General features: G+C 35.6%; 1 protein-coding gene across 3 annotated transcripts in view; it reads left to right on the forward strand.

The window, feature by feature from the left end:
• Positions 1 to 26,189, forward strand: part of RASAL2 (RAS protein activator like 2) — a 381,092-nt gene that overhangs the window by 336,010 nt on the left and 18,893 nt on the right. For all 3 annotated transcript variants that reach the window (XM_011981450.1, XM_011981451.1, XM_011981452.1), the window contains 7 exons: positions 9,863 to 10,016; positions 11,955 to 12,053; positions 13,104 to 13,658; positions 15,940 to 16,084; positions 22,260 to 22,404; positions 23,074 to 23,310; positions 25,093 to 25,294. In XM_011981450.1, the coding sequence (XP_011836840.1) occupies positions 9,863 to 10,016; positions 11,955 to 12,053; positions 13,104 to 13,658; positions 15,940 to 16,084; positions 22,260 to 22,404; positions 23,074 to 23,310; positions 25,093 to 25,294 (1,537 nt within the window). The remainder of the gene's footprint in view (positions 1 to 9,862; positions 10,017 to 11,954; positions 12,054 to 13,103; positions 13,659 to 15,939; positions 16,085 to 22,259; positions 22,405 to 23,073; positions 23,311 to 25,092; positions 25,295 to 26,189) is intronic.

Consider the following 26,189-nt stretch of genomic DNA (forward strand, 5'->3'; position numbering starts at 1 on the left):
ACTCCTGCCAAAAGTCTTCTTTATAATATTATACTTGCCATACTGCTTCTTATTTCTCTGCTTTTGATCTTACTGTCTCCTCTAACCCAAATGCCATTTCCTATTCCTGTACCCTGTCCTTTGTCAAGCTTACTTCTAGTTTATCCTCATGCAACAGTACCCAAGTCAGGAGTTACATGCTCCCTCCCTTCTTTTTGGTATTCTTCCCACATATCATCCTAGACTAAGTGCCTACACCACCCCCTCAACTACCTGTGGCCAACTCTGCATCCTTTATTCTAGGACTAACTGCTTCCTATTGAATTTATCTTTTCATATGTCTGCTTACTGCAGCAGATTGAAAGATCCTCCAGGATACAATCTTTGTATCCTCATCCCCTAACACAATGGCTGTCCTATTGAGGAACTCAGTACACATTTGTTGGCCTGAAACAGAAGAGGAGAGTCAAAACTGACTTCCAGATAATAAAGAATTCAATCTTTTAAAATATGGTCTATGTGGATATGACAGCTTCTCAGAAATTACTGGACTCCAGGCCATTAATTAATCAATACAGGCTAGCTATCGATTATAGAGTTTCCTATTCCAGATTTACAGCCTTGGGCCAGTTAAGGATCCCTTACTTTTATGAACTAAAACCCAATTGAAGTTCCTAATTGCATCATGATAGCATTTTAAATTCATTAGAATGCTTTATCTTAATAGAAAAAAATATTTCTACACATTTACTCCATCTTTGTATTCTTCCAGTGAAGAGTGTATTCAAGAATAGCTTTCCTGATCTCAACCAGATGAATAATTTACATAAAATGAACTAATGCATATCATATCACTGCAAGAAAAGTCTATGTCTATAATCATACTTCTTCACATTTGTATTGTACTGCAGTTTATGAAATAGATGTGAAATTATAGATTACTGCATTTGATTCTCACAACTGTGTGAGATATAAGAAGAAAAATCACTATCCACATTATCTACACATATCTTAAATGAGGTAACTAAGGTTCAGAAAGAATAAATTATTTACTGTATGTCACATAGCTAATAAGTGGTTCGAGCTGATGTGAATATGTAGGGCTTTTGGCTTCAGTTTGAGTGTTTTTTTCTATTATACTCTTTGTTGTGTGTGTTGATAGGAATCCTAACTTGCTGACAAAATAAGAAAGAAGGGAAAAACAAAGGCAAAAAATTACACACACATACACACACACACACACACACACCCCTCTTATACCAGCAGAATACTGTACAGTAATAATTGAGCCAATTTATGATCATATTTTTGCAATTTGGAAAAATATAAAGCCGACTCCTTACTGTACTCTTTTCATCTCTCCTCCTCTGCCAAAAAATCCAAATGGATTGAATGAAAACTTTAAAACTCTAAAAGAAAATATAGCTTATTTCTTATGATCTTAAAATTTAAAAACTCTTTGTCAACATAAACTGGGGGGAAATAATTATAAATATGACAGAAAAAGAACTAATTTACTTAATATACAGAGTGTTTACATATCAGTTAATTTTAACAATTAGGGAAATGGTTTAAGAACATGGAATAGCAGTTTATAATTCACAGAAAAGGAAACTGAGATTGCCAATAAACATGTACAAATGTCCTCAATCTCATAATTAAAGAAATGCACACTAAACCCATAATCAAATACCATTTTTTACTAATTATACAGGCAAGAGATTTTGAAGTTCAGCCACATCTCATGTTGAAGATAGCATGTAGAAACATGCACTGCTGATAGACACTTAAATTGATGTTGTGTTTATGGAGGGTAATTGAGCTGTATCAGAAATTTAAATGCATATGCCCTTGGATCTAGCAATTTCACATCTGAGAATTCAAAGTATGAATATATGCACATGTACATGAAGATAATATGTACTAAGATATTCTGAATTTTGTTGCTAATCACAAAAAAAGGAAACTTAGATGGTCGTCAAGGACTGTAAATTATTACAAGTTCATGTAAAGGAATACTATGTGGTCATTACAAAGAGACAAAGTATATCTGTATGTTCCAGTATGGATAGAAGTCCAAAATATTCTCTTAAAAACAGTATTGTACCATCCCATTTATGTAAATGAATATGTATATATAGATATATGTTTATATTTAAATATATATTTTTAAATACATACAAATATATTGTTATATAAATATATGTAATATATATTACATACATTTATATAATTATATACATATATGGGTACCTTTGTATAAAATATTTCTGGGTTCACAAAAACTGTTAATGGCCTCCTTTCTATAGGAGGTTGTGGGAGGTACCCTTTTTTTATTATTTACCTTCTATCCTTCTGAACTCCTGGAATTTTTTGCCAAGAGTATTTATCACTTCTTGTTTAAGGAGAAAAATTAAAAGATGATTAATTTTTTTAAAAAACTGTTTCAAACCCATGTCTCCCTCTAGCTATTTTACTGTTGTCACCCCTTCACAATCAGACTTGTGGAGTTAATCTTCACTTCCTCATATTTCATTCATTTTCTCAACCCACTGAAATCTCATTTTTGTCCTTTTTTCTGAAACTGCTCTTGCCAGCGTCTCCAATTACCTCTAAATTCAATTCTCAAATTCAGTGGCCACCTTTCTTGAGACCCCTCTTTCCGGGACTTCTGTGATACTTGAGTCATGTGGTTTTTCTTCTCTCTCAAATTCTTCAGTGTCTTTTGTCAGTTTTGTAGCTTTAAATGTTAACATGCCTCAGGTTATGTTTTTAGGTTGTCTTCTCAATATGTGTGTTCTGTTTCACGTTCACATCTACCCCCACAGGAACCTCAAACTCAACTTGTATAAAACTTGATTTTATTTGTACTGTCATCTCAACCAGCATTGCCTCCTCTTTCCTATCCCTGTGAAGGACATCATCGTCTTTCAGCCAGTGTTTCAAGCTGGAAATGAGCAGTTGTCCTGGACTCTACCCTCTCCCCAGTTCCTCTAGCATTCCAGTCATCAAAGCCTATTTACCTCTTAAATCTCTCTCTGTGCCATCTACTTCGTCCCCATATCTGTTAGTCTAATTCATTATCTTTACTCAGATTACTACCATAATCAATGAACTGGTTTCCAGGTCTTTCATTTCTTTTCTCTCCACTCTCTGTGTACTCCTTTCTTTCTCCACTCCTTAGCCAAGGTAGTTTTACTGAGACACACATCTTACCATGTGATTCCCCCTCTACCACCTAAAGCCTTCCGATGTACATCTACTGGTATTGTGATCAAATTTAAATACCCACACATGACTACAAGTCTGTGATCTCTCTCAAACCTCATTATTCACCAGACCTCACCCACTGCAACACCCCAGCCTCCTCCTTCTAACATCCATACTATAGTAGAACCACACTGCTGAATTTCTTTCACTGTCTGAACACCACAGCCTTGCATACTCTCATACAGGCCTTTTCACATGCTATGCGTTGTCTCTAGATCTCCACACCTGCATATAATGAAATTCATCCCCTCCCCATGAAGATGGTTACAACTTTATGTTACTGTTTTCTCCAAGAAGTCTTCTCTGAACCACCCCCACCTTAAAATCCTCTACTTAGTGCTCATAGAGCCTTTTTTGGCATCCTTTTTCATAAGTCTTGTCACATTGTATTATAATGGATTGTTAACTCACTAGATTATAAATTGTGTGTGAGTACACAGACCATGCTTTAAGTCTTCACCTTTGTATTCCTTGCATCTACCTCTAGTATAGTGCCTGACCCATAATGCACACCACTTAATTATTGGTTAGATTGATGGATTCTTACATATATTCATGTATACAACCAAATGAGAAACTAATGGGAAAGCAAGTCATTTATGAGTTTAGGAATTATTAAAAAGTCAATGTTGCCAAGCATGTTGGCTCACACCTGTAATCCCAGCACTTTGGAAGGCTGAGGCAGGAGGATCACCTGAGGTCAGGAGTTCGAGACCAGCCTGGCCAACATGGTAAAACCCCATCTCTACTAAAAATACAAAAATTAGCTGGGAGAGGTGGTGCACGTCTGTAATCCCAACTACTTGGGAAGTTGAGGCATGAAGATCACTTGAACCCAGGAGGCGGAAGTTGCAGTGAGCTGAGATTGCACCACTGTACTCTAGCCTGGACGACAAGAGTGAGACTATGTCTCAAAAAAAAAAAAAAGTCAATTTTAGTTATTGAACTTCACCAGTTTTTTTCCTCTCTTATCCTTCTTTTACCCATTACTTTTATGGCAATTATGAGACTAAAAGTCTGGCAACTGAAATCAGAAATAAGGAAATAAAAGCTATAGTCTGTCCACTGTTACTGGTATGTTACTTGAGTTGGATCACAAGTTTGATTTGGTTTGGTTTAGTTTCTGTTTTTTAAAATACAATATAGTTGTGTTTATATTGAATTTGTTTAATAGGTACTAGTAGATTATATTACATTTGCAATTTAAGGACAAAAAGATGTGTTATAACATGGTATAGTTTCTGTAAAGGAATTATTCCCTAGTGTCTATCATCTTGGAGGCAAGTTGGATTTTCTACTTCCTAGAACATGTCTTAATGTTTATAATCTAGTCTTCCTTCTGTATCCACCTTCACTGTATATCTACATGTATATGTACCAAGTACAAAGTAAGTAAGGATATTTTTGTCTATGCTGATACATTTCTTTACCATGAGTTTCTCATTCTGAGTGACAACTCAGGCTGACATCCTTCTTCATCATTACCAGCTGGTCCCATTAGACCATCCTGTCCTAGAGGTTGAGAGCAGGGAGAAGTAGGACCTGTATGTTATGTTTCCATAAATAGCTTTCTAGTGTGAATGGTGTGGTGTGTATTTTTAAGCTAACATAAAAATCAGTGAGTAATATAAGCAGTAGAGACTACTGGCTTTAACTACAGCAGGTAAACCAGTTCAGCCGGTGCTGTCAGGATCCTCAGGGCGAACAAGTCTTTGCACATAAGTAGAGCTCTGGTAAATGAGTTCTAATTTCTTTTTTTTTTAATCCAGGGAGGGAAACCTTTAAAATTATGATACAAGAAAGGATCTGCACTTTCAAATGGCAAACATCAGTTGAATATTTTCACAAAATACTTAATTGGAAAATAATAAAATCCAGGGAGCAGGTAAAGCTACATTTTTCCCAAAGTGAAAGCTCAAATTCAATTTTTAAAAAACTGATTAGACACTATATAAACTTGCTGGTAGAGTATTAGGATACCCAATTTTGTTAATTACTACCTAGGACATTTTCAAACAAGGTGAGTGCCTTAGAAATGCATACTGATAAATACAACAGTATGTTGCTGCACCCAGCTTACTGGCTGAGCTGTCTCATGAGGAATTCACTGAAGCAGTCTGGAATCATAACTGCCAAGCCAAGCAGAAACTCACCTGCACTGGAGTCCAGGATTTTATGTGGCAATAAGCATTTTTAATTAAAAGTTTCCCAATTCCTAAATTTGGAACTAAATCTGTAAACATGTGGCAGATTGAGCTAGCACCACCAAGCCTCATTGGAGCTGTGGGGGAAATGTGGCATTTTGAAAAATTGGCCAGTTAAGCTGAGAAAATCCAGCTGTGTTTTACTTAAAATTGCACTAATCAGTGTTATTTTATTCCCGTTTTCTTCACCAGTGTATTTGCTGTTATGTGTATGTTGGCTCCCCATTTCCCAGCCCTTCACTTTTATCTTTTAAGACTGATTCGTATAGTGGTAAGGATTCAAGCAATATAATACTCATTCACTTTAGTGAGTAATAGAAAGCCTCACCTGCCTTGTAGTTTATTTCTTAAATAAGTCAGAAGCAGCAGGTAATTTTCATCAGCAAAGCAATTAGATTTTAACCATTACCTATCACATTGCTAGAGGTCTTGAAGTTTACACACAAATCAAGATTGTCTGCTCACTTTAAGATAAGAATATAAAGAATATGGTGTTCCTTAATTAGAAGTAAAACTGCCTCTGGGAAGCAGTTTTTTCATTTAAATCAATACATGAATTATTCTTACATGGTGTTTGGGATGATGGGGCAGTATGGAAAATAGTCAGGAAGAGAACCTGGCCCGTAGTCAAGGGATTCACAAAGTCCACTTTCAAGGATGGGTTAGATTTTTTGATGAAGGCCATTGTCAGATTGGACTGGGAATCGTTATTTTAAACTCATTATTCTCCCAATAAATCCACATTCTGCTTTCCATTAGAGGAGTAAACTCTGGTGCCACACAGGACTACTAAAACTCTGTAGTTAGTAGATCTAAGAAAAACCAATTCAGGAGGAGGTAAACATGAATTAGAAGAAACTTGGGGTTACTAATGCTATTATATTGAAATATTTGTATAAATAATGCCTCCCCTGTCCCAAGCCATTCCCAGGCTGTTTGATCTTCCTGTTTACTATGCTTCTCTGGGAATTACTTCTGTCTTCTCGGAGACACTTTCTTCCCAATACAGGGAGGGCTTGCTTATTTATTCAGTAATAATGTTGAACATATTAGCAACTTTGGTTTTCAATTCAGTACACACACATAAAAATGCTAAAAAATATGAGATTCTGAACTATGTATTAATTGAAATTTTGGTAACTAGGAGGAGTTTGGAGTTATAGTTCCAAGTGGCTTAGTTTTAAATCTTCTTATGGCTACATTTGAAGTTAGACCTAAGTATCAAAATGAAACTTGTTCAGCACTGGAAATGCAGTGAAAAAAAAATAGTTTTCACCATCTTTCTCTAAAAGAAAAAAATATGTATAACCCAGGTAAGTTTCAGTAAAATAATACCTAGAAACATTAAACCACCAGTAGGCACTGTAAAGGAAACAGAACACATGTGAGAGAAAGCTTTGTACTTGCAAGATGAGATATAGGAAATAGCTTCTGGTAAAGGCGTGGGAATTGTATATGAAGCAAGCTAAAGTTTCTCAGGTTAGTTCCTAGTAGAGGTTTTACTTTTTATTTTTTATTTATTTTGTATTTTTGGTAGAGATGGAGTTTCACCTTGTTGCCCAGGCTGATCTTGAATTCCTAAGCTCAAGTGGTCTGCCCACCTCGGCCTCCCAAAGTGCTGGGATTACAGGCGTGAGCCACCTAGTAGAGGTTTTAATAAGAGATTATCTTCCACTCCTAGAGTTGGCCTCATCTCTTTTCTATTGCCTTTTACTGTGAACTTGTTCATAGAAATGGATAGAAGCCTCACCATTCCTTCCTGTCTTAAAGTAGTCAACTTTGCCACGTTTGCAGAGCATGCCCCTTGCGTTATTCAACATAGTTTCTCCTTGGTGCCTTCCAGCTCTAATCTCCTTATACGTGTAGCACCATGGCAACAGGCCCAGCCTAGAGCCCAGGTGCCTTATTTGTTACCTGAGGGGCTAGGTGCAGCCTGAAGGAATATTACCTATCCTACAAATTGGATAGATGAAGTCTTGATCTGTTGTTTGTGTTTCTCTTCTGCTTCTATGGAAGGCTTGAAATAACACCTGGAAAACATTTATTCAAAGATGTTATCAGTAACCAAAGGCAACAAAGAAGCCATCTTCTATTTGTTCTCGTCTTCTAAACAGAGAATTGTTTTCTGACATATAGCTCAGAAAGTGACTTGCTATACCGGGACATGTGGCATCGCTATGATTTGGGGTTGCACTGCCAGGTGGCTCTACCATTGCTTCATGTAGGTAGACATTTATTTTGTTTGAAATAAAATTAATTTATGCTTTAGAAATTTTTCCTAGAGAATTTAAAAAATAAAAGTAAGCCTTTGTCATACCTCCTTCTGTTTTAAACATGCCTTAATCTTTCCTGTTGAAATGCTCACCCCAGAGCATGAGAGGATTTTTCCTTCCAGCAACTCCTCCTGGGAAAAATGGGCTAGAATTGTTGTTTTGTTTAAGAAAGATTGCAGTGTCCAGTTTCCTGAATCAGGCTTCCCATATAGCATATTGGGAAAGATTATATGATAATTAAAGTATAATCTTTCTAACATTTAATTATTTATAGTTGAGGTACTATATTTGCAGTACATAACATGTCATTGTCTTATACATAGAACAAAGGGAAATAAATATGGAGCTTACATTGTAATTTTTTTGTTTTTTTATTTTTAAATATTTTAATTTTTTGTTCTTGACCAATATCAGAAAACTAAACATTGTCATTTTAAGATACAAAACATTAGGTAGCATTTGTCTCTTTTGCGCATACTTTGTACTATCAACAAGAAATATAAATGTTGACTTTTTTACTTTAAAAATTACTAAATATCAGAACACATGTTTTGCAGCCTAAACTTTAAATGGTGGCTTATTTTTGTGTGTGTGTGGAAAGAAGAACTAAAATCCTTGTAAGCTTAAGATTTTTCTTATTTTATGAAATTTGATTAAACAATGTTAGAATAAAGGTAGAAAGGAGAAAGCAGCCTTAGTGCTAGTTTCTTATATCTTTTTACTTTGTAATTTAACCAAAAGCTATTCTGACATTAAATATTTAAGTTCCTTTTAGTGTTAATGTAGTTATTTCAAGGTAGTTAATGAAGCTGCTTATTTACGGTGTTTTATAAAAACGATTGTCTTTACACAAGGCATTTCTTTTTATCCTTATTACTAAGTACTTCTGCTTGAAATATATGTATGTAACTCTGGGTGTTTCCTGCAACAGATACTATAATTATTGAGTCAAACTGCATGGCCATCCAGTTTGGCATTCAAGAATATTGTACTTCATATGTTTGACTCCTTTAATTCTTTCAAGAGGAAGGCAGTGAAGTACTGGCTCTTGTAGTGCCAAGAGTCATGATTCCTAGCATTCTTCTTATAAACAACTAGGAAACAAAATCAGCCAGGATGACTGAATGGTGCTGACAAAGATCTCTCTTCTAGATGAGAATTTGGGCCTTTTTTTCCATGGTGGGAGGTTTCTTCAAGGCATTTTATTCTTTATTCATACTTATACAGTAAAGCATGTATAGAACCAAAAGCCTGCCAGAAAAGAATTCTATATTGAGATGGAAATCAGTACTTTTGAAAGACAAGGTCTTGTGCTAAAAAGCTTAGCTTTGACTCTGTGTGTGTGTGTTCTTCCAAAGTAGAAAGAAACAAAATGAAGATTCAGCCACTACTATTTTGTCAGTGATATAAGAGGATAAAGCTATAACATGAAAAACAAAAAGAAATAATTTGTCTTTTGGCAATACCTTTGCATAAGAAAGAATACATAAGATAACCTTAAAGAGTGTATGTTTCGGCTGGGCATGGTGGCTCAAGCCTGTAATCCCAGCACTTTGGGAGGCCGAGACAGGTGGATCACGAGGTCAGGAGATCGAGACCATCCTCCCGGTGAAACCCCGTCTCTACTAAAAAATACAAAAAACTAGCCGGGCGAGGTGGCGGGCGTCTGTGGTTCCAGCTACTCGGGAGGCTGAGGCAGGAGAATGGCATAAACCCGGGAGGCGGAGCTTGCAGTGAGCTGAGATCCGGCCACTGCACTCTAGTCTGGGCGACAGAGTGAGACTCCGTCTCAAAAAAAAAAGAGTGTATGTCTCTCCATCTTCCAAGATAGGAATGAGAATAAAAAACAATGTCTGTAATGGGATTTGAAGCTCACTTAAGACTAGTAAAATTATAGTATATTTTTATGCCATATTGAAAAAAAGTGTGTGTGTACTCACATAGTTTTATAGAGAGAATATATTTGCCACATAAATATGATTACTATTACTGTAACTGTAGATTAACTATTAATTTGTTCCTCCTTTATTTCTTCCCTTAGGCATTTGTACATTTATTGTTATCCTACGTTGCATTAGACCTTCATTTCCTTGCTGGCCAAGTTACACTATCTTAAATATCTTTTTCTACTTTTAGGTCTCGTGGGCTGCCTAAACTAAAAGAGTCACGTTCCCATGAATCCTTGCTGAGCCCATGCAGCGCAGTGGAATGTCTAGATCTTGGTAGAGGGGAACCTGTATCAGTGAAACCACTTCATAGTAGCATCCTTGGACAAGACTTCTGCTTTGAGGTAAAAATAAAGTGTAGAAAAAAGGAAGAATAGTTAAACAACAATTGGATTTTCTGTCTAGTAATTTTGCGATTTCATTACTGTGCAGTTGTGTGATTTAATTAACTGGTTTTCAGTTGCTAGAAATTATCTACTTACAGAGAAAAAGTTAGAAATCTATTCATCTAATCACATTTGCAGCTAAAGTTATTGAAGATAGCTTTGCATTCCTTTTGGCTTTGTCTCCTTTCAGTAAAATTTGATTCTTAGTACATTTTCATCAGGGACAAGACTAACAATAACATTATATTAGTATATTAATTTTTAGTATTGGTAAGAATGACATTCATCATGTTATTTTTCTAACCACAGCATGAGTGGTTCAAGATCTGAGACCATGTTTTTCTTATTTATCCATCCATCCATCCAGGACATTTTGACCTAAATGTCTTATGTATTTTTGAAATCCCCTGTACCTAACCCAGACCCCAGCACATTGCAGGTGCCTGATTTTTGGATAAACAAAATTGCCAACTATCATAAGGTAATTTCTCCCTTTCAAATATATACTACTGGCCAGTTACAAGTAAAATTAAAAAACTATATATACATATATTTATACATACATAGAATTATTAGGGCTGAGACTTGATTAATTAATAAGAGCTTACTAAGTGACTAGAGATGAGTCCTATACTAGATGTTGTAGAAGTCAAAAGATGTTTGGTTCCTCTTCTGATGGACCAGCACTGTCCAAAAGAAATATAGTACAAGCTGCATGCATATCCAAAATATTATCATTTCAACATGTTCACTATCGGAGAAATTGTTTCATTTTTTTTAAAACTAAGTCTTCAAATCTGATGTGTGTTTACACTTACAGCACATCTCAACTGGAATAGCCATGTGAGGCTAGTAGCTGCTGTGTTGGACAGAACATATAATCTGATTGGATTTATTAGGTTGTGACTAGAGATTGAGTTAATAAGTGAGCAAACTTCAGCAATTTAGGCAGGACATTTATTGGTGTTCTTTTTTATAAAAATCAGTTGAACTTTCTCATGTTTGTGGAACTCAGTACATTAGGCTGTATACCAAGCCCAGAGTTAGGTGCTAAGTATATAACAACATATTTCATTTTTAAAGGACTATGTTAATAGTGGTCAGGTTAACCTAATAAATGACTAGAAATCAACAGGCTGGTTGCCTAGTGGAGGAAAAATGGGTTCCAAAGATAGTAATTCAATATTAGTAGCTCTTTGATTTCATTTAGTACCCTTCTATGATATAGTGAAGACAGTCTCAAGAAATCTGATAAGCTGTTTCAGAAACTCTCATCCTTTATTACCTATTTTTTATTAACTAAAAGTTGAACATATTTATTTGCAGGTAATTTAAGGTATTGCCTAAAAGGCCTTTAATTTTGATTTTCTGAACCATAGGCCAGTTTTAATTTCCTCGGCTGAATTTAAAATGGCCTTTGTTCTCATACCTGGAAATGGATGTGGATGCCACCTAACCAAAAAGCAGATGTAGATGTAGATATAGGTATCAAAAAACTAGTAAAGATCATCTTAGTTTCTTATGGTATGATTTGGGTTCATAGCATATGTCTAACTCACAGCTCTGCATTCCTTTTGGCCTTGTCTACTTTCAATAAAATTGGACTCTTAGTACATTTTCATCAGAGGACGAGACTAACAATAACACTAAATTAGTATATTAATTTTTTAGTATTGGTAAGGATGTCGCTCATTATGTTATTTTTCTAACCACAGCATGAGTAGTTCGGGATCTGAGACCATGTTTTTCTTATCTATCCATCCATCCATCTATCCATCCTAATTCCAGGACATTTTGACCTTATCATTTAAGAGTTAGAGGTATGCTATGAACCCAAATGATAGAGCCCTGAAATCCAGTGTTTTCTTTTTCTTATGTCTAATTTTTATGTTGAAGGTTACCTACTTAAGTGGAAGTAAATGCTTCAGCTGTAACTCCGCTTCTGAGAGAGATAAGTGGATGGAAAACCTTCGCAGGACAGTTCAACCTAATAAGGTAATAGTAGCTTCAAGTATCAAAAAAATGTATAACTTTGTAAGCAGTTAGTTAATAGCAGGTAAGTGTGGTAGTAATACCTTAATTTGTCTACAGCTTGAGAGTTTTAAAGCACATTTATATGTTACACCATTTGTAGTAAGCCATTATTGTATTGCTATAAAGAAATATCTGAGACTGAGTAATTTATCAAGAAAAGCAGTTTAATTGGCTCACAGTTCTGCCGGCTTTATAGGAAGCATGGTGCTGTTATCTGCTCAGCCTCTAGGAAGTCATCAGGAAGCTTACAGTCATGGCAGAAGGCAGACGGGGAGCAGGCATATCACATGGTGAAAGCAAGAGCAAGGCGAGAGAGACAATGTGTATGTGAGTGATTTGGGGGGAAGGTACCACACACTTTTAAACCACTGGATTTCACAGGAACTCAGTATCAGGAAGATGGAACCAAGCCATGTGGAAACTGCCCCCATGATCCAAACACCTCCCACCAAGCCCCACCTCTAGCATTGGGGATTACAATTCAACATAAAATTTGGACAGGGACAAATATCCAAACTGTATTATCATTTTAAGCTAAAAATAGTCTTACTGCAGATATTATTGGCAAATATTATTGCCATGGTTTTACCAGCATGGATAAAAGGACTCTGAAAAGTTAGGTGAATTAGCCATGTCAGAAGCTAGTACATGATAGAAGAGGGACTAGAATACAAACTTCTTAACAATTTATCTCTTTTATTTGCAGAAATTAAGCTGGTTATATGAAAACTTACCATTACAAAATGATATTTTCTTAACCCAAGTAAATAAAATAGAATGAACTATATGTAATGAACTAATATATAGAATGAACTATATGTAATTCTTCAAGATTCTAATGCATTCTTGTTTAGAGCTTGCCGTTAACCTAAGCAATGAGATAGCAATCCCTTTCATTATTTGTTGACTCCCCTTAATAGAGTACCTAATGAACATTGCCAACTTAAGAAAAAAATGTTTTTTTTTCCTGCAATGTCAGCTCTGAAATTCAACTTTGTTGCTTCTTTATAGGACAATTGCAGGCGAGCTGAAAATGTTCTTCGTTTATGGATCATTGAAGCCAAGGACCTTGCCCCTAAAAAGAAGTATTTCTGCGAACTGTGCCTTGATGATACCCTCTTTGCTCGTACAACCAGCAAGACCAAAGCAGACAATATTTTCTGGGGCGAACATTTTGAATTCTTCAGCCTTCCACCTCTTCATAGTATCACAGTTCACATTTACAAGGATGTGGAAAAAAAGAAAAAAAAAGACAAGAATAATTATGTAGGGCTAGTCAACATCCCCACTGCCAGTGTGACTGGTCGCCAATTTGTAGAAAAGTGGTATCCGGTGAGTACACCTACACCCAACAAAGGAAAGACAGGAGGACCTTCTATTCGGATTAAATCACGTTTCCAAACTATCACCATTCTGCCTATGGAGCAATATAAAGAATTTGCAGAATTTGTCACCAGCAACTACACCATGCTGTGTTCTGTCCTTGAGCCAGTAATTAGTGTGAGAAATAAAGAGGAGTTGGCTTGTGCCTTAGTGCACATTCTTCAAAGTACTGGCAGAGCCAAGGTAAGTAAAAAAGGAGGATTGCAGTACCTGAAATCTCTTCCCTACCTTTCATAAACCAAAATAATGGATACTGTAGAAACCCAAATTAGAGAAATGTGCTTTACTACTGGTAAAAACAAGAAGAATTAAGAAGAAAACCTATTAGATCCAGAAAAGACGAAGATTAGAAAACTAAACAAGTAAAATGGAGAGACCAACAAACACTTAAAGTCCATTTGCGTGAAACATAGATAACACAGCCAGCTCTTTCTTGTCTGACAAAATAAATAGTAGAATTGGCATGATAACCCTACAGCATGTTCAAGGTTCCTTACCTTTAATTTAGTTCTAGAGTGTTGTATGGTGGTTTTCTTCCTCACTGTATTTTGTTTAAGATTAACTGATGGCGCTATCCTGTAGGCACAGAAGGAGGTATTCCAGAAGCATATTGGGTATTAGCAAGAGTCTTTGTGGGATTAAAATCTATATTTAGAATAAAAATCCAAGGGATATTATACAATTGGTAGCTGTTTCATGATATACTTATCTTACTTCACGTTGGATAGAAGTAAAAACTCAGGAATATTTTTTTTTAAAGGAGAAATATGCTGGTTATAGGAAGAACAAAAATCAGTTGAGAGAGTCTTTGACCTATGAAGGATATTCACTTAACTACGAAGAGTTACCATTATACTGTATGCAAACTGGTCATAATAAAATTACATCTCAGATCCAAAGAAATTCACAGCCAGAATAATGTATTTAGAACCAAACAAAATAAAGTACTATTACTATTTCTTGATATGTCAGAATATATCAATATATTCAATATTTAGTCTCTTCTCTGGCTTCTATGGATTATAACTTTTGTGTTTCAATCTACTAATGATAATCTTGGGCATTCTGTCATTTAAAAAACTTACAAGTTTGGAGTGAGGTGTCACTGAAATTTTGAATTGTATGGATATGTTTCTACTTTTCAGTTGCTCAAGGTTCAGAATATATGTAAGGCTTTTTTAAATAACAATATTGATTTACATACACTTTAGGTAGAATAAACACCCATTTAAAGTGGAAAAGTTCAGTAAGCTTTGACTGATTCTGCACCCATTGAAACCACCACTATGATCAAGATACAGAATGTTACCGTTACCCCCAAGAGTTTCCTCCTGTCTCTTAGCATTAAGTTTAATAGTGATTCCTAAGTCTACAACTCTGTTATACTGTTAAACTGCCCCAGAGTAAGTCCCATTGACATTTAAAATGCTTAATTTTAAAGTAAAAGTAAATCAGCATATTCCTCCTATTTTGACATTTGCAGCCCTTGAAATATCCAATAATTATATAGCATTCAAAATATACGATGTTATCACATTTCAAACTGAACAACCAATATTGAGCTTTACAAGAAGTTCTTTAAGACTGTTGAGGAATGAAGCAGCTGTTTCTTTGCACCTTTATTTCCCCTTATGCTGTCCTTCTGGTTGGATGGATGGGCGGGCAGACAGAAAGATAGCCTAGACAGTGACTTCAAGTGATGAGTTCAGTAGACTCTACATTGACACTGTGGACCAACTTGTAGCTATTATATATTGAACACCTAATATATGCCAGAAACTGTTAGGTACTGGAGATATGGTGGTAAACAAAAACAGAAACTGGTTTTTCTGGGGAAAATAAATATTAATCAAGTAATTACAGAAATAAATAAGATTACAGTGAGAACTGCAGAGGATAAAAAGAGAGATGATACTATGAAATGGAGCAAGTGCAGCTCACTAATGGAGTTCAGGGGCAATGTTGGTCAGGGACGCCTTCACTGAGGAAATGATGTGTGAATTAAAATCCAAAGGATCCCAGGAATGAGCTACATGATAGTAGGGGTGGAAGCAAGGGTGGGAGCAGAGCAGAACTGAAAACAGTATTTGGGAGGAAAAAAAAAGGCTCTGTGGTAAATAGAGAACATTGTGTGTGTTAGAAAGGGCTTGGTGTATTAAAGGACCTAAAAAGAAAAGGTACAAGTCTTGAAAGGTAGACAGAAACCAGAAAATATAGGGACTTGTAGACTACATTCAGAATTATGGCCTTTATCAAAAGTGCAATGGAAAATCTTTGAGGAAATTTTAAATGTAGGGGTAGTAACACCTAAGATTTTATCCTGATTGCTTTTTTTCCTTTCGGATGAATCTGATAGCTTTAGTTTTAAAGCAACATTTCCAGGATGTCTGATATTTCAGCAGTCTCTTCTAATGTATATTATTTATTCAGTTGCTTTCTGCCTTATTGAACATTATTCTACCAGGATTTTCTGACTGACTTGGTGATGTCTGAGGTGGATCGTTGTGGAGAACATGATGTCTTGATCTTCAGAGAGAACACTATTGCCACCAAATCCATTGAGGAATACCTCAAGTTGGTGGGACAACAGTATCTTCATGACGCACTGGGTATGAAAGAGAAAAACATCTATTTTCTTTTCTTTACCTTTCGATTTTAAGTTATTTCACCCCCATGAGACAAATGAATTGAGCTCAAATTCTGCATGTTATTTAGTTCTAGTTGACTCAGGTGTTAAGGTTTGAATCGTGGCCATAAGAAGTCTCTGCAGTACTCACCAGTGGAGAAATAACAATAAATGTAGAAACAGAAACCCTGTCAGCATACACTGCTACTCCGGGTCCCCAGCTTCATGATTCCAGGATGCACAGTAATATCAGCAGTGTCCACTGATAGATCTGAGGTGGTCTGTTTTCCCCAAAGTGTTGGGTGTTTATATGATGATGTTATTACCTAGTCTTGAGAGTGTTACTCTGACATTTGTTATCATGCATGCAAAACTCTAATCAAAAGTGAAGAAAGTCTTGCCACTTCCCACAACTCCCCCACAAATTTCTGCCTTTGAGGTTTCTAGAATTTTTAACATAACTAATTTTTGTCCAATCAGTAGCTCTTGCTGACTAGGCTACACACTTGCAGTTCCAGATTTGGTCGTGAAATTGAGGCATTAACCACTAGAGTAAGGCACTGTGCTGGTCACTTTAATATACATCCCGATAGAGCAGATGTGAGTTCCTTGAAGAAACTAGCCCTTTGTTTTACCTCCATATCCCCACTACCTGCACAGACTGTTGAGCAGCACCGTCCAATAGAAATATAATATGACCCATGTGTGAGTAATTTTATTTATTTTTATTTTTTGAGTAATTTTAAATTTTCTAGTAGTCACAGTATTAAAAAGGATGAAGAGAAACAGGTGAAATTGATAACATAATTCGTTTGACCCAGTATATCCAAATACTATTTAATGGCTTAAAAGAATAAAAGTTATTAATTAGGTGTTTTACTTTTTTATTCTTTTTGAAAATCAGTGTGTATTTCACATGTATCACACATTTTAATTTGCATAAACCATTTCTAATGCTCAACAGCCACGTGTGACTATCAAGAGTAGAAAGTAAAAATATGTTGAATGATTGGAGAGATTTTTACCCTCAAGGAGTTTGCAATATAAGGATATAACATTAGGGATATCTCTGTACCAAAGAGAGACATTCTGTGTTCTTGCAAAGAATTTTAAAAAATTGAATGCAGCTGATAGAATTGTCAAACTTTCTGTGTGAAATGCATTTATGTTAGTATGTAGTTTGAAGAATAGAAAGGTTAAAAATAGACATTGAGCAAGAGCAGATAAGAAGATAAGAAGTAGCATGGGGAAAAGGACACATGAACAAAAAGACATAGAGGTGGAACAGAACCAGGAATGTGTGGAATAAAACCATTTAGCTAGAAAAAGACATGAAAGAAACATGTGAACAATAAACAAAAAGATTAAACAATAATTAGAACCAGTTTGTGAATACCTCAAATGCCTGGGTGAAGATTTAAAGTTTACAGTAATCATTGGAGAGCCACTGAAAGTTTTGAGCAGGGTATTTTCAGTGGAATTAACTTAGCAGACTAAGACGAGTTGTATCCAGGCATGGTGGCTCACGTCTGTAGTCCCAGCTACTTGGGAGGCCGAGGTAAGAGGATTGCTTGAGCCCAGGAGTTCGAGGCTGCAGTGAGCTATGTTCACATCACTGCCCTCCAGCCTGGGTGACAGAGAAAGACCTTGTCTTTAAAAAAAAGGTGAAGAAAGCCTACTGAAAGCCAATCAATTAAGAAGCCATTGTAGGCTGGGTGCGGTGGCTCACACTTGTAATCCCAACACTTTAGGAGGCCGAGGTAGGCGGATCACCCAAGGTCAGGAGTTCGAGACCAGCCTGGCCAACATGCTGAAACCCCATCTCTACTAAAAATACAAAAATTAGCCAGGCATGGTGGTGGGCACCTGTAATTCCAACTACTAAAGAGGCTGAGGCAGAAGAATTGCTTGAACCAGAGAGGTGGAGGTTGCCGTAAGCCTAGATTATGCCATTGCACTCCAGCCTGGGAGACAAGAGAAAAACTCCTTCTCAAAAAAAAAAAAAAAGCCATTGTAATAAGGAAGAATGAGACTCTGAATGAGGGTAATCACGCAAGTAAGAATAGAGAAGAAGATGGATATGAGAAATAGTAAGGTTGAACTGATGGAACTTGGCAAATTTTTCAGTTTGTAGGAAGGAAGGAGGGAACAAATATTACAGAGAATTGTGGGGTTTTGTGAGTGACTAGGGGGATGACGAGATTCTTAACAGGAATAGAAACCACAGAAGTAGTAGGCGTGAAACAGGGGAAATTACATATGTATTCAATTTGAAGTTCTAGTAGGAAATCTCAGGGGTTTTAGATAGGAAATCTAAGATACCTGTCTAGCTGGCTGTTGGAAATTTGAGACTAATTTACGCACGTGGAGAGGTTAAATGAAGCTGCAAGATTACCAGAGCAGGAAGAGAACCGGGCCAAGGATAGATCTTAGAGTGCACCTGGGTTTATGGTGTAGAATGAAGAAGAGGAATCAGAGAAGTAATCAGAGAAAGAGAGAGCATCCAAAAAGAAAGAAAACAGGAAAATACTGAGTCCTAGACACCAATAGAGAAGAAAGCATCAATAGAAAATTATGGAAGGTAAAGAAAAAGAATGGATATTGCATTTGGCACTTTAAATATCACTGCTGGTCGCTCACACTGGTTTCAGGAGGAGAGGAGCCAGGCTGTAAGGAATAGAGTGAGTCGTCATTCAAGAAACAGGATCAGGCCGGGCGCGGTGGCTCAAGCCTGTAATCCCAGCACTTTGGGAGGCCGAGACGGGCGGATCACGAGGTCAGGAGATCGAGACCATCCTGGCTAACACGGTGAAACCCCGTCTCTATTAAAAAAATACAAAAAACTAGCCGGGCGAGGTGGCGGCGCCTGTAGTCCCAGCTACTCGGGAGGCTGAGGCAGGAGAATGGCGGGAACCCAGGAGGCGGAGCTTGCAGTGAGCTGAGATCACACCACTGTACTCCGTCCAGCCTGGGTGACAGAGTGAGACCCTGTTTAAAAAAAAAAAAAAAAAAAAAAGAAACAGGATCAGTGTGTTTACATGAAGCAGACACATTATACTAGCTACTACAATTAGTTTCTGCTCTGAAGTAGATTTTTTGTCTTCCTGTTTATCGTCATTTTTTTTCTCTAATCATATAGACATTAAGAATGGTATAAAGAGCTTAAGAAAAGTACAAAGAAGTTTATAGTGTCATTTACATAAAGAGCTTATTACAGTCATAAATTATATCTCATGATTTGCTTTAATGATTTGTGTTTTGTTATAAAAGTCCACCAAAAAACAAAAAAGCATCTCAAACCGTATTCTCCATTCTATGGAGATAGGAGTGAATATTTATTGACTACCTGCTTCTTTGAAATCAAATATTCGTATTTGAAAATTCAGTCTGCTAAACAGGATTTCTGAATGAAATAATTTCCAAAACGAAAAGTGGGTACCAGTCCTTTGATAGGACAGTGAATGATTAAATGGCCGATGGGCTCAATGAGGCATGAAAATTAATTCAGTGGATATGGGAAGAAATTCAAGTAACCCCTCAGAAATCTCTGTAATAATATTTATAATCCAAGAGCAAGGGCCACAGTAGTAAAAATGGCTGCTGCTTCTAAGAGCATAAACAGAATTAATTGGTAAGCTTCTTCAGGACAGGGGCTGTATTGTCTTCTCATTAAAGTTTTGCTATATTTCATATACTTTGGGCAGAAAATAGATGCTGTTTCCAGACTGCTTGAAGAATTTTCAGAGAGAATTGATTTTAAAAGGTGCCAGTAATATTGTACAATATCTGTCTGCTTCTTAGCCAGTCCTTATCTTAATTAAAGCGTTACTCTTTCTGCACAGACTCTGCATTGTTTAGACTTAAATCTTCCATCTGTTATCCTATTTTACCTTTCCATTTGAAATCAGATTGCACCTTGGTATCCTGTGACACACAGGAAATACTATCTGTGAGATATACAAAAGAAAGCCCTGAAAAGACCTGATTTCCACTTTTAGCAATGGAGGCAAATTCCTTTCAGCAGTAATATGTCCATCCTTGTTGACTTATTCCTACATGTGTAATTTTTATGCTAGATAATAATGACTTAATGATTTACATAGAAAATACGTCATAGAACATTCTGGGCACAAACTTAACATGTAAACAACATAACGAGCACCCCCTTTGGCTCTGGTTTTTTTCAAATGCAAGAAGGCAAACAAGTGGGTTTTTTAATCTCTCTTGGTAATTTTGATCAGTTAAGCACCTTCTAGTTACAAATCAATAAAAGCCTCTCCTTTCAATATGGTACATTCTACATGTTCAAACACTAGTTATTTTTTCAGCAGTTAAAGTATTATTTTTCTATTTTGGAGCATTTTAAATATGTAATAATCAGGGACAAAAACTTTTTATGCTGGTACTATAGACAATTAATTTACTTCTGGTCCCTGGAGTTATCTATCTGGCGCTTTTCTTGAAGAATTAAAAATATTGTTAATATTCATGTTTTTTATTAATATTAGTATTTTTTCCCTTGAATACATATAACCTAAAAGAAGTCACTAAACAGAATATTTAGGATACAGGTGTAGACTTTGGCCAGTTTTTACATGGGATATTTGACACTGATTTCTTAGTTTTAAATTTAGGTACTCTTTAAATGAAGTTCATTTGTGGAAACATAGCACAGGAGACATAGAGAACATATTGAATACATATCTTGTGAGAATTGGTAACATTTTTAAAAGGCTCTTATTAGTTTTGGCCATTTCACTTGACAAACAATTATTCAAAAGTTGCATGATTTTTACATTAAAATACTTTTTGTATGGTGCTCCTACTAAGAGCCAGGTGCCATATTACATGCTTTCCATGCATTATGTCTGTTCTTTACCACAGCTCTGCAGGGTGTTTACTATTAACACTGTTTTACAAATAAGACAGCTGAAACTCAGACTAATTAAGTGACTTTTCCAAGGCCCACAGTCAGTGTGTCTGACCTCAGTGCCTTTAATTTTTCTGTGCACCACTTTCCTTTCTGTATACCACATTGTTTCCTGTTCTTTAAGCATTTTTCCTCAAAATTATCACTTCTCATCGCCTGTCACAGGTATTTTTAAAAGCTTTCATTTATCTAAAAACTAACTGCTTTGATAGAAATGCTCTTTCTGCTGCTGCTGCTGCTGCTACTTAGTTTTGCAGGCATTATTGTTCACTTTCATGAAGTCTGTTATAACTAGCCTGAACCTCAAGTAATAAACGCATATTTAGGAGAATCTTTGAAAGATCCACTCCTCTTTCATAAAGACCTATAAAAAACCAAGAATACATACTGCCATCTCTGATAAATATTTATTGAGCACCTGTAACATTTTGGGAGCTATTCAGAAGAGTCAAGATTTGAACATGAATAAAACCTAGTACCTAACCTCCAAAGGTATTCATCCTAGAAATGAAACAAACACAAACAATATGAAATACGAAGTAGTGGAAGATATACAAGCTATGGTGTGTACTAGAGGATAAACAGGTAAGGTAGGAATTTGTTCTTTCAGGGAATAGTGGGTATATCTTTCTAGAACATAGGCCATATGAACAGGGCTTCTAAACTAAATTTATATGGAAAAGCATATACAGATTATGTAAGGAGATCTGCTGTAATATTGTGCAGTGTTGAATGACTGTCTCCGTTACAAGAGGTAAGCATAGAGAACCTTACTTGCATCTGTATTTGGCACCAACATTAGCACTTAAAACCTTCAGTGGACTATTCAATCAAGCTTGGGTCATTTGTTCTTCTGCAATAACAATAATAGTCCCCTAAGTAGAGCGAGCCTTAAAACAAATAACGAGTTTATGACTAATTAAACATATATTTAGTTTAATACATTTTTTAAGTAGTATCATTACCATTTTTATAAATACTGTGATGATGATGTTAGTGATTGCTGTTATTCCACTTCCAGGATAAGAAAAATAAACATGGTATGTAGGATGTGACAACTCTTGGGTTCCAAAGCAATGAGGCTTCATGGGCCATCTTTTGTGCCCTCCCTGTCAGATCTAGAAAAGAATTCCCCATTATACATTTTAGGACAGAAATCGTAAGTCCTTTTATTATATTCAGGAAGACACTGTTTATAGCTATATTTTCATCTTCTCTCTTCTAATAGGGGAGTTTATCAAAGCTTTGTATGAGTCAGATGAGAACTGTGAAGTGGATCCCAGCAAATGTTCATCTAGTGAACTGATAGACCATCAGAGCAACCTGAAAATGTGCTGTGAGCTGGCTTTCTGCAAGATCATCAACTCTTACTGGTGAGCTTATCTCATCCTCTGCCTGTGGAACATCTTTTCATGTAAAAGTCATCACAATGTTAACAATTATTTTACAACCAAAGGGGAGGGTCTTGGAGAGAAATTGAAAGTTTCCCGAATACAGTCCCATCTAAAATTGAAATCTCCATTGTAAGCAGAAGTACTTTTTAACTGGCTATCTACATAAATATAATCTCTCCCCAGAATATTAGTACTATAGCCTCTAATATCAAAAGTATTTCTTTTTATTTCTAAAATATTTACTAGTGTTGAACAGATGTGTTCATGAATTTTGATCATTGCACTAACTCTAGCAATTGGTGAAACTTTGGAAGATTTTTGATGAACAGTCTTTGGAGAGACTATGGTGAGTTATACTAAACCAGATGGTTTAGTCAGGAGCCTCATGCCATTTTCCCACTTTGCAAAACTAAATTTAAACTAATCCAGAGTTTTGTAGCCTTGGGTTTCCAGTCTCCATCTGGCCTCTGAATTTTTCCACCGCCTCTCAGCCATGAATCAGGTAAAACCTCATCCCAGAATTTCTACTAGGTCCTCCTCACAGCCTGACTCTTAAGCAGAGATATGTTGGGTCAGGGTGGAATCACTTGTGCTTTGGGTTCTGGTACTTCTGTGTTTAGAGGTTTTGGTACTTTTTTCCTTCCCTAGTGTTTTCCCTCGTGAGTTGAAAGAAGTGTTTGCATCATGGAAGCAGCAGTGCCTGAACCGTGGCAAGCAAGACATCAGCGAGAGGCTCATCAGTGCCTCATTATTTCTCCGTTTTTTGTGTCCAGCCATTATGTCTCCCAGTCTTTTCAACCTTATGCAGGAGTATCCTGATGACCGCACATCTCGGACTCTAACTCTTATTGCCAAGGTCATTCAGAACCTGGCCAACTTTGCCAAGTAGGTGATACTATTGTAACCACTTTAAAAACACAGTTTAAAAAATACTCGAGGCCTAAAATTTGGATGAGGGTTGGGAACCTCATCACTCAGGTTACCAGATTTTCACTGTGATATTAATAAATATAGCAAAAAATTGGAAACAAGTTAAATAATCACTTCGTAGAGGAGTGGTTAAGTAACCTATGATACATGCATTCAATGGAATATTTGCAGGTACTACAAGCTGCTTACAAAGACTATCCAATAATATAGAGCATTAAGATAAAATTAAATTAAAAGTGCTGATAAAAATGCTTTAGTAGGAAAAAAAAGGGTAGAATAAAAAGTGGTATGTATACTGTTACCCCAGCAATATGAAAATACAAAAATCTAACTATAAAAAAAGTTGGGAAGAAAAGACAAATTATGTGGTTACATTGTCTAAGACAATTATCCTGACCACTTCAAAAAAGACAATTTTATGAAAAATGCAAAAGATGGAGGGGGGCTGTTCTAGATTAAAAGAGATTAAATGCAGTACTTGAAACTTATTTGGATCTTAAGTTGGAAAAAATATATGTCCTTTTGGGGGCAATGGGTGGAATTTAAATATAGACTGTAGATAAGATAATTCGTGAATAGTGTTTTTAAAAGTTTTAGTGTGATAATGGCATTGGTTTATGTAAGAGATATTCCTTATTCTGAAGAAATGGACACTAAACTATTTAGAGGTGATGTCTGCAACTTGGTTTAAAATGGTTCCAGAAAGGAAAAAAAAAAAAATCTGTATAGAAAGAGAGGGTGTGAAAGCAAACTTGGCAAAAATAACAGTTGGTTAATGTAGATGAAAGGCATATGGGTATTCATTGTATATTCTTTCAACTTTTCTGTAGGTTTAAAATTTTTCAAAAGAAAATTAGGAGAAAACAGTTGGGAAGGAAATGTACTAAAATATAAACAGCAGATATATTTGGGTAGCTTGAATGAGACATCCACACTTTTTTCTTTCTACTTTTCATTGTTTCAAACTTTTTTCAGTAAGTTTATGTTATTTTTATAATTTATAGAAAATAAGTTAAAGAAATGGCTGGGAAGGAATTCACATTTACAAAATTGACCAAGATTTATTCAATATTGATGCTTAAAAACAAGTTTCTATTAGCAATGTATTGAAGAAAAAAAAAACGAGCAGATTGTTTTCTAGTATAAATAGTGGCTTTTTAGAGGTGTACTATTTTAATTTTGTATAATTTATATATAAGCCAATGCAGAAATACACATATTTATCCATATTTGAGCTAAAAAATATTTATATTTTATTTTGGAACAGGTTTTATGGACTTAAACTAGGCCCTGAAGATAGGTAGAATCTAGATAGGCAAAGGAAAGAAGTTTTTCTCTAGTGTAAGTAAATAGCATGGGCAAAAGCTTGGAGAAGACAAAAATGTATAATATATTTGGGAGACTTTGAAGAAACTAGCAGTATTGAAGGTTTGTACTGGTGAGCATTTGGTAGGTAAGTGAGGCCTATATTACAGAGAAATTCAAATACCAGAAGTAAAAAAAAAAAAAAAGAGGTTTGGCTTTACCCTTTAGAGAATAGAAAGCTATTCAAAGCATTGGAATATTAAAGTGATATTAAGAAAGTATGTTATAGCATTTATTACTTATAGATAATAAAATTAGTCATTCCCTCCACAAAATTTAAAAAAAAATGTCATAATTCTGTGTAAAGTCAAAGCAAAATGATCATCTCTCTCTTGAATATGTTCTTTCTCATTTTCTCATCCTCTACTTCAGGTTTGGTAACAAAGAGGAATACATGGCATTCATGAATGATTTTTTAGAACATGAATGGGGTGGAATGAAGCGCTTTCTTTTGGAGATCTCTAATCCAGACACCATCTCAAACACCCCAGGCTTTGATGGTTACATTGATCTGGGCCGAGAGCTTTCAGTTTTGCATTCCTTACTGTGGGAAGTAGTTTCCCAACTTGATAAGGTAAAGTAGGTTGACGGAAGATAGAGACTTTAATGTACCTGAATTCTGGAAAGTACCTATAGAGTGATAGCACTCTTTCTGCTAATTGAAAGCAACCTTTTACCCTAGAAATCTGAGAGTGGTCATCATTTCTGAGTAAAATATGGGACCGACAACCGTGAAATTCTAGAAAACCATGACATTATTAATATATGTTTTTAATATTTATCTGAATTAATGGAGTATATTTCTCTAAATTTATATATACAGAGTGCATATCTGAAAACTTTATTAGAAACTAATATATTGGTATATACAGCCTTATGCATGTCTAATAGGATAAGATGAAACCTCATATAGTAACTTCTAATAAAAGTATAGATTTAGCTAAGAAAGTACTAGGTTTATCATGTTTTAAGTAACTTTGCCCATGAAACAAATTTTTTTACTATACAAGTCATAGAGTTTCATATAATTATTAGTGCTAAAAATCACTGTTTTCTTTCTTTACAGATGTGAATTAAGAATACAGAGAACAATTATTTTTAATCATTTGTTTGCTAAGAATTTTATTATGTACCGTATTAATAAGTAAATATACACCATGCCAATCATTTTCTTCCTTCTGGAATTTAACAAAAAGGAATAGATTTGGTAGTAAAAAATAGTCTAATAGACTTTGGCTAGGCTTATTACAATAATTATTTATTGATGTTTTTGTTTGCTACAGGCATTTTATAAATATGTGTGGTGGTATGTTAGAATAACTTCAAAAGACAGTTATTTTTCTGTGATAATGATTTGTTTTCCTCTATTTTCCTATCAATAAAAGTGATATACCAGTAAAATTTGAAGGGGAATAAAACGTATTAACAAAGGCCATTTTGCTGAGGAAACATAAGTGGTAGTGTGCCCT

The sequence above is a fragment of the Mandrillus leucophaeus genome, unplaced genomic scaffold (genome assembly GCF_000951045.1).
Source record: "Mandrillus leucophaeus isolate KB7577 unplaced genomic scaffold, Mleu.le_1.0 Scaffold226, whole genome shotgun sequence".
Classification (NCBI taxonomy): Eukaryota; Metazoa; Chordata; class Mammalia; order Primates; family Cercopithecidae; genus Mandrillus; species Mandrillus leucophaeus.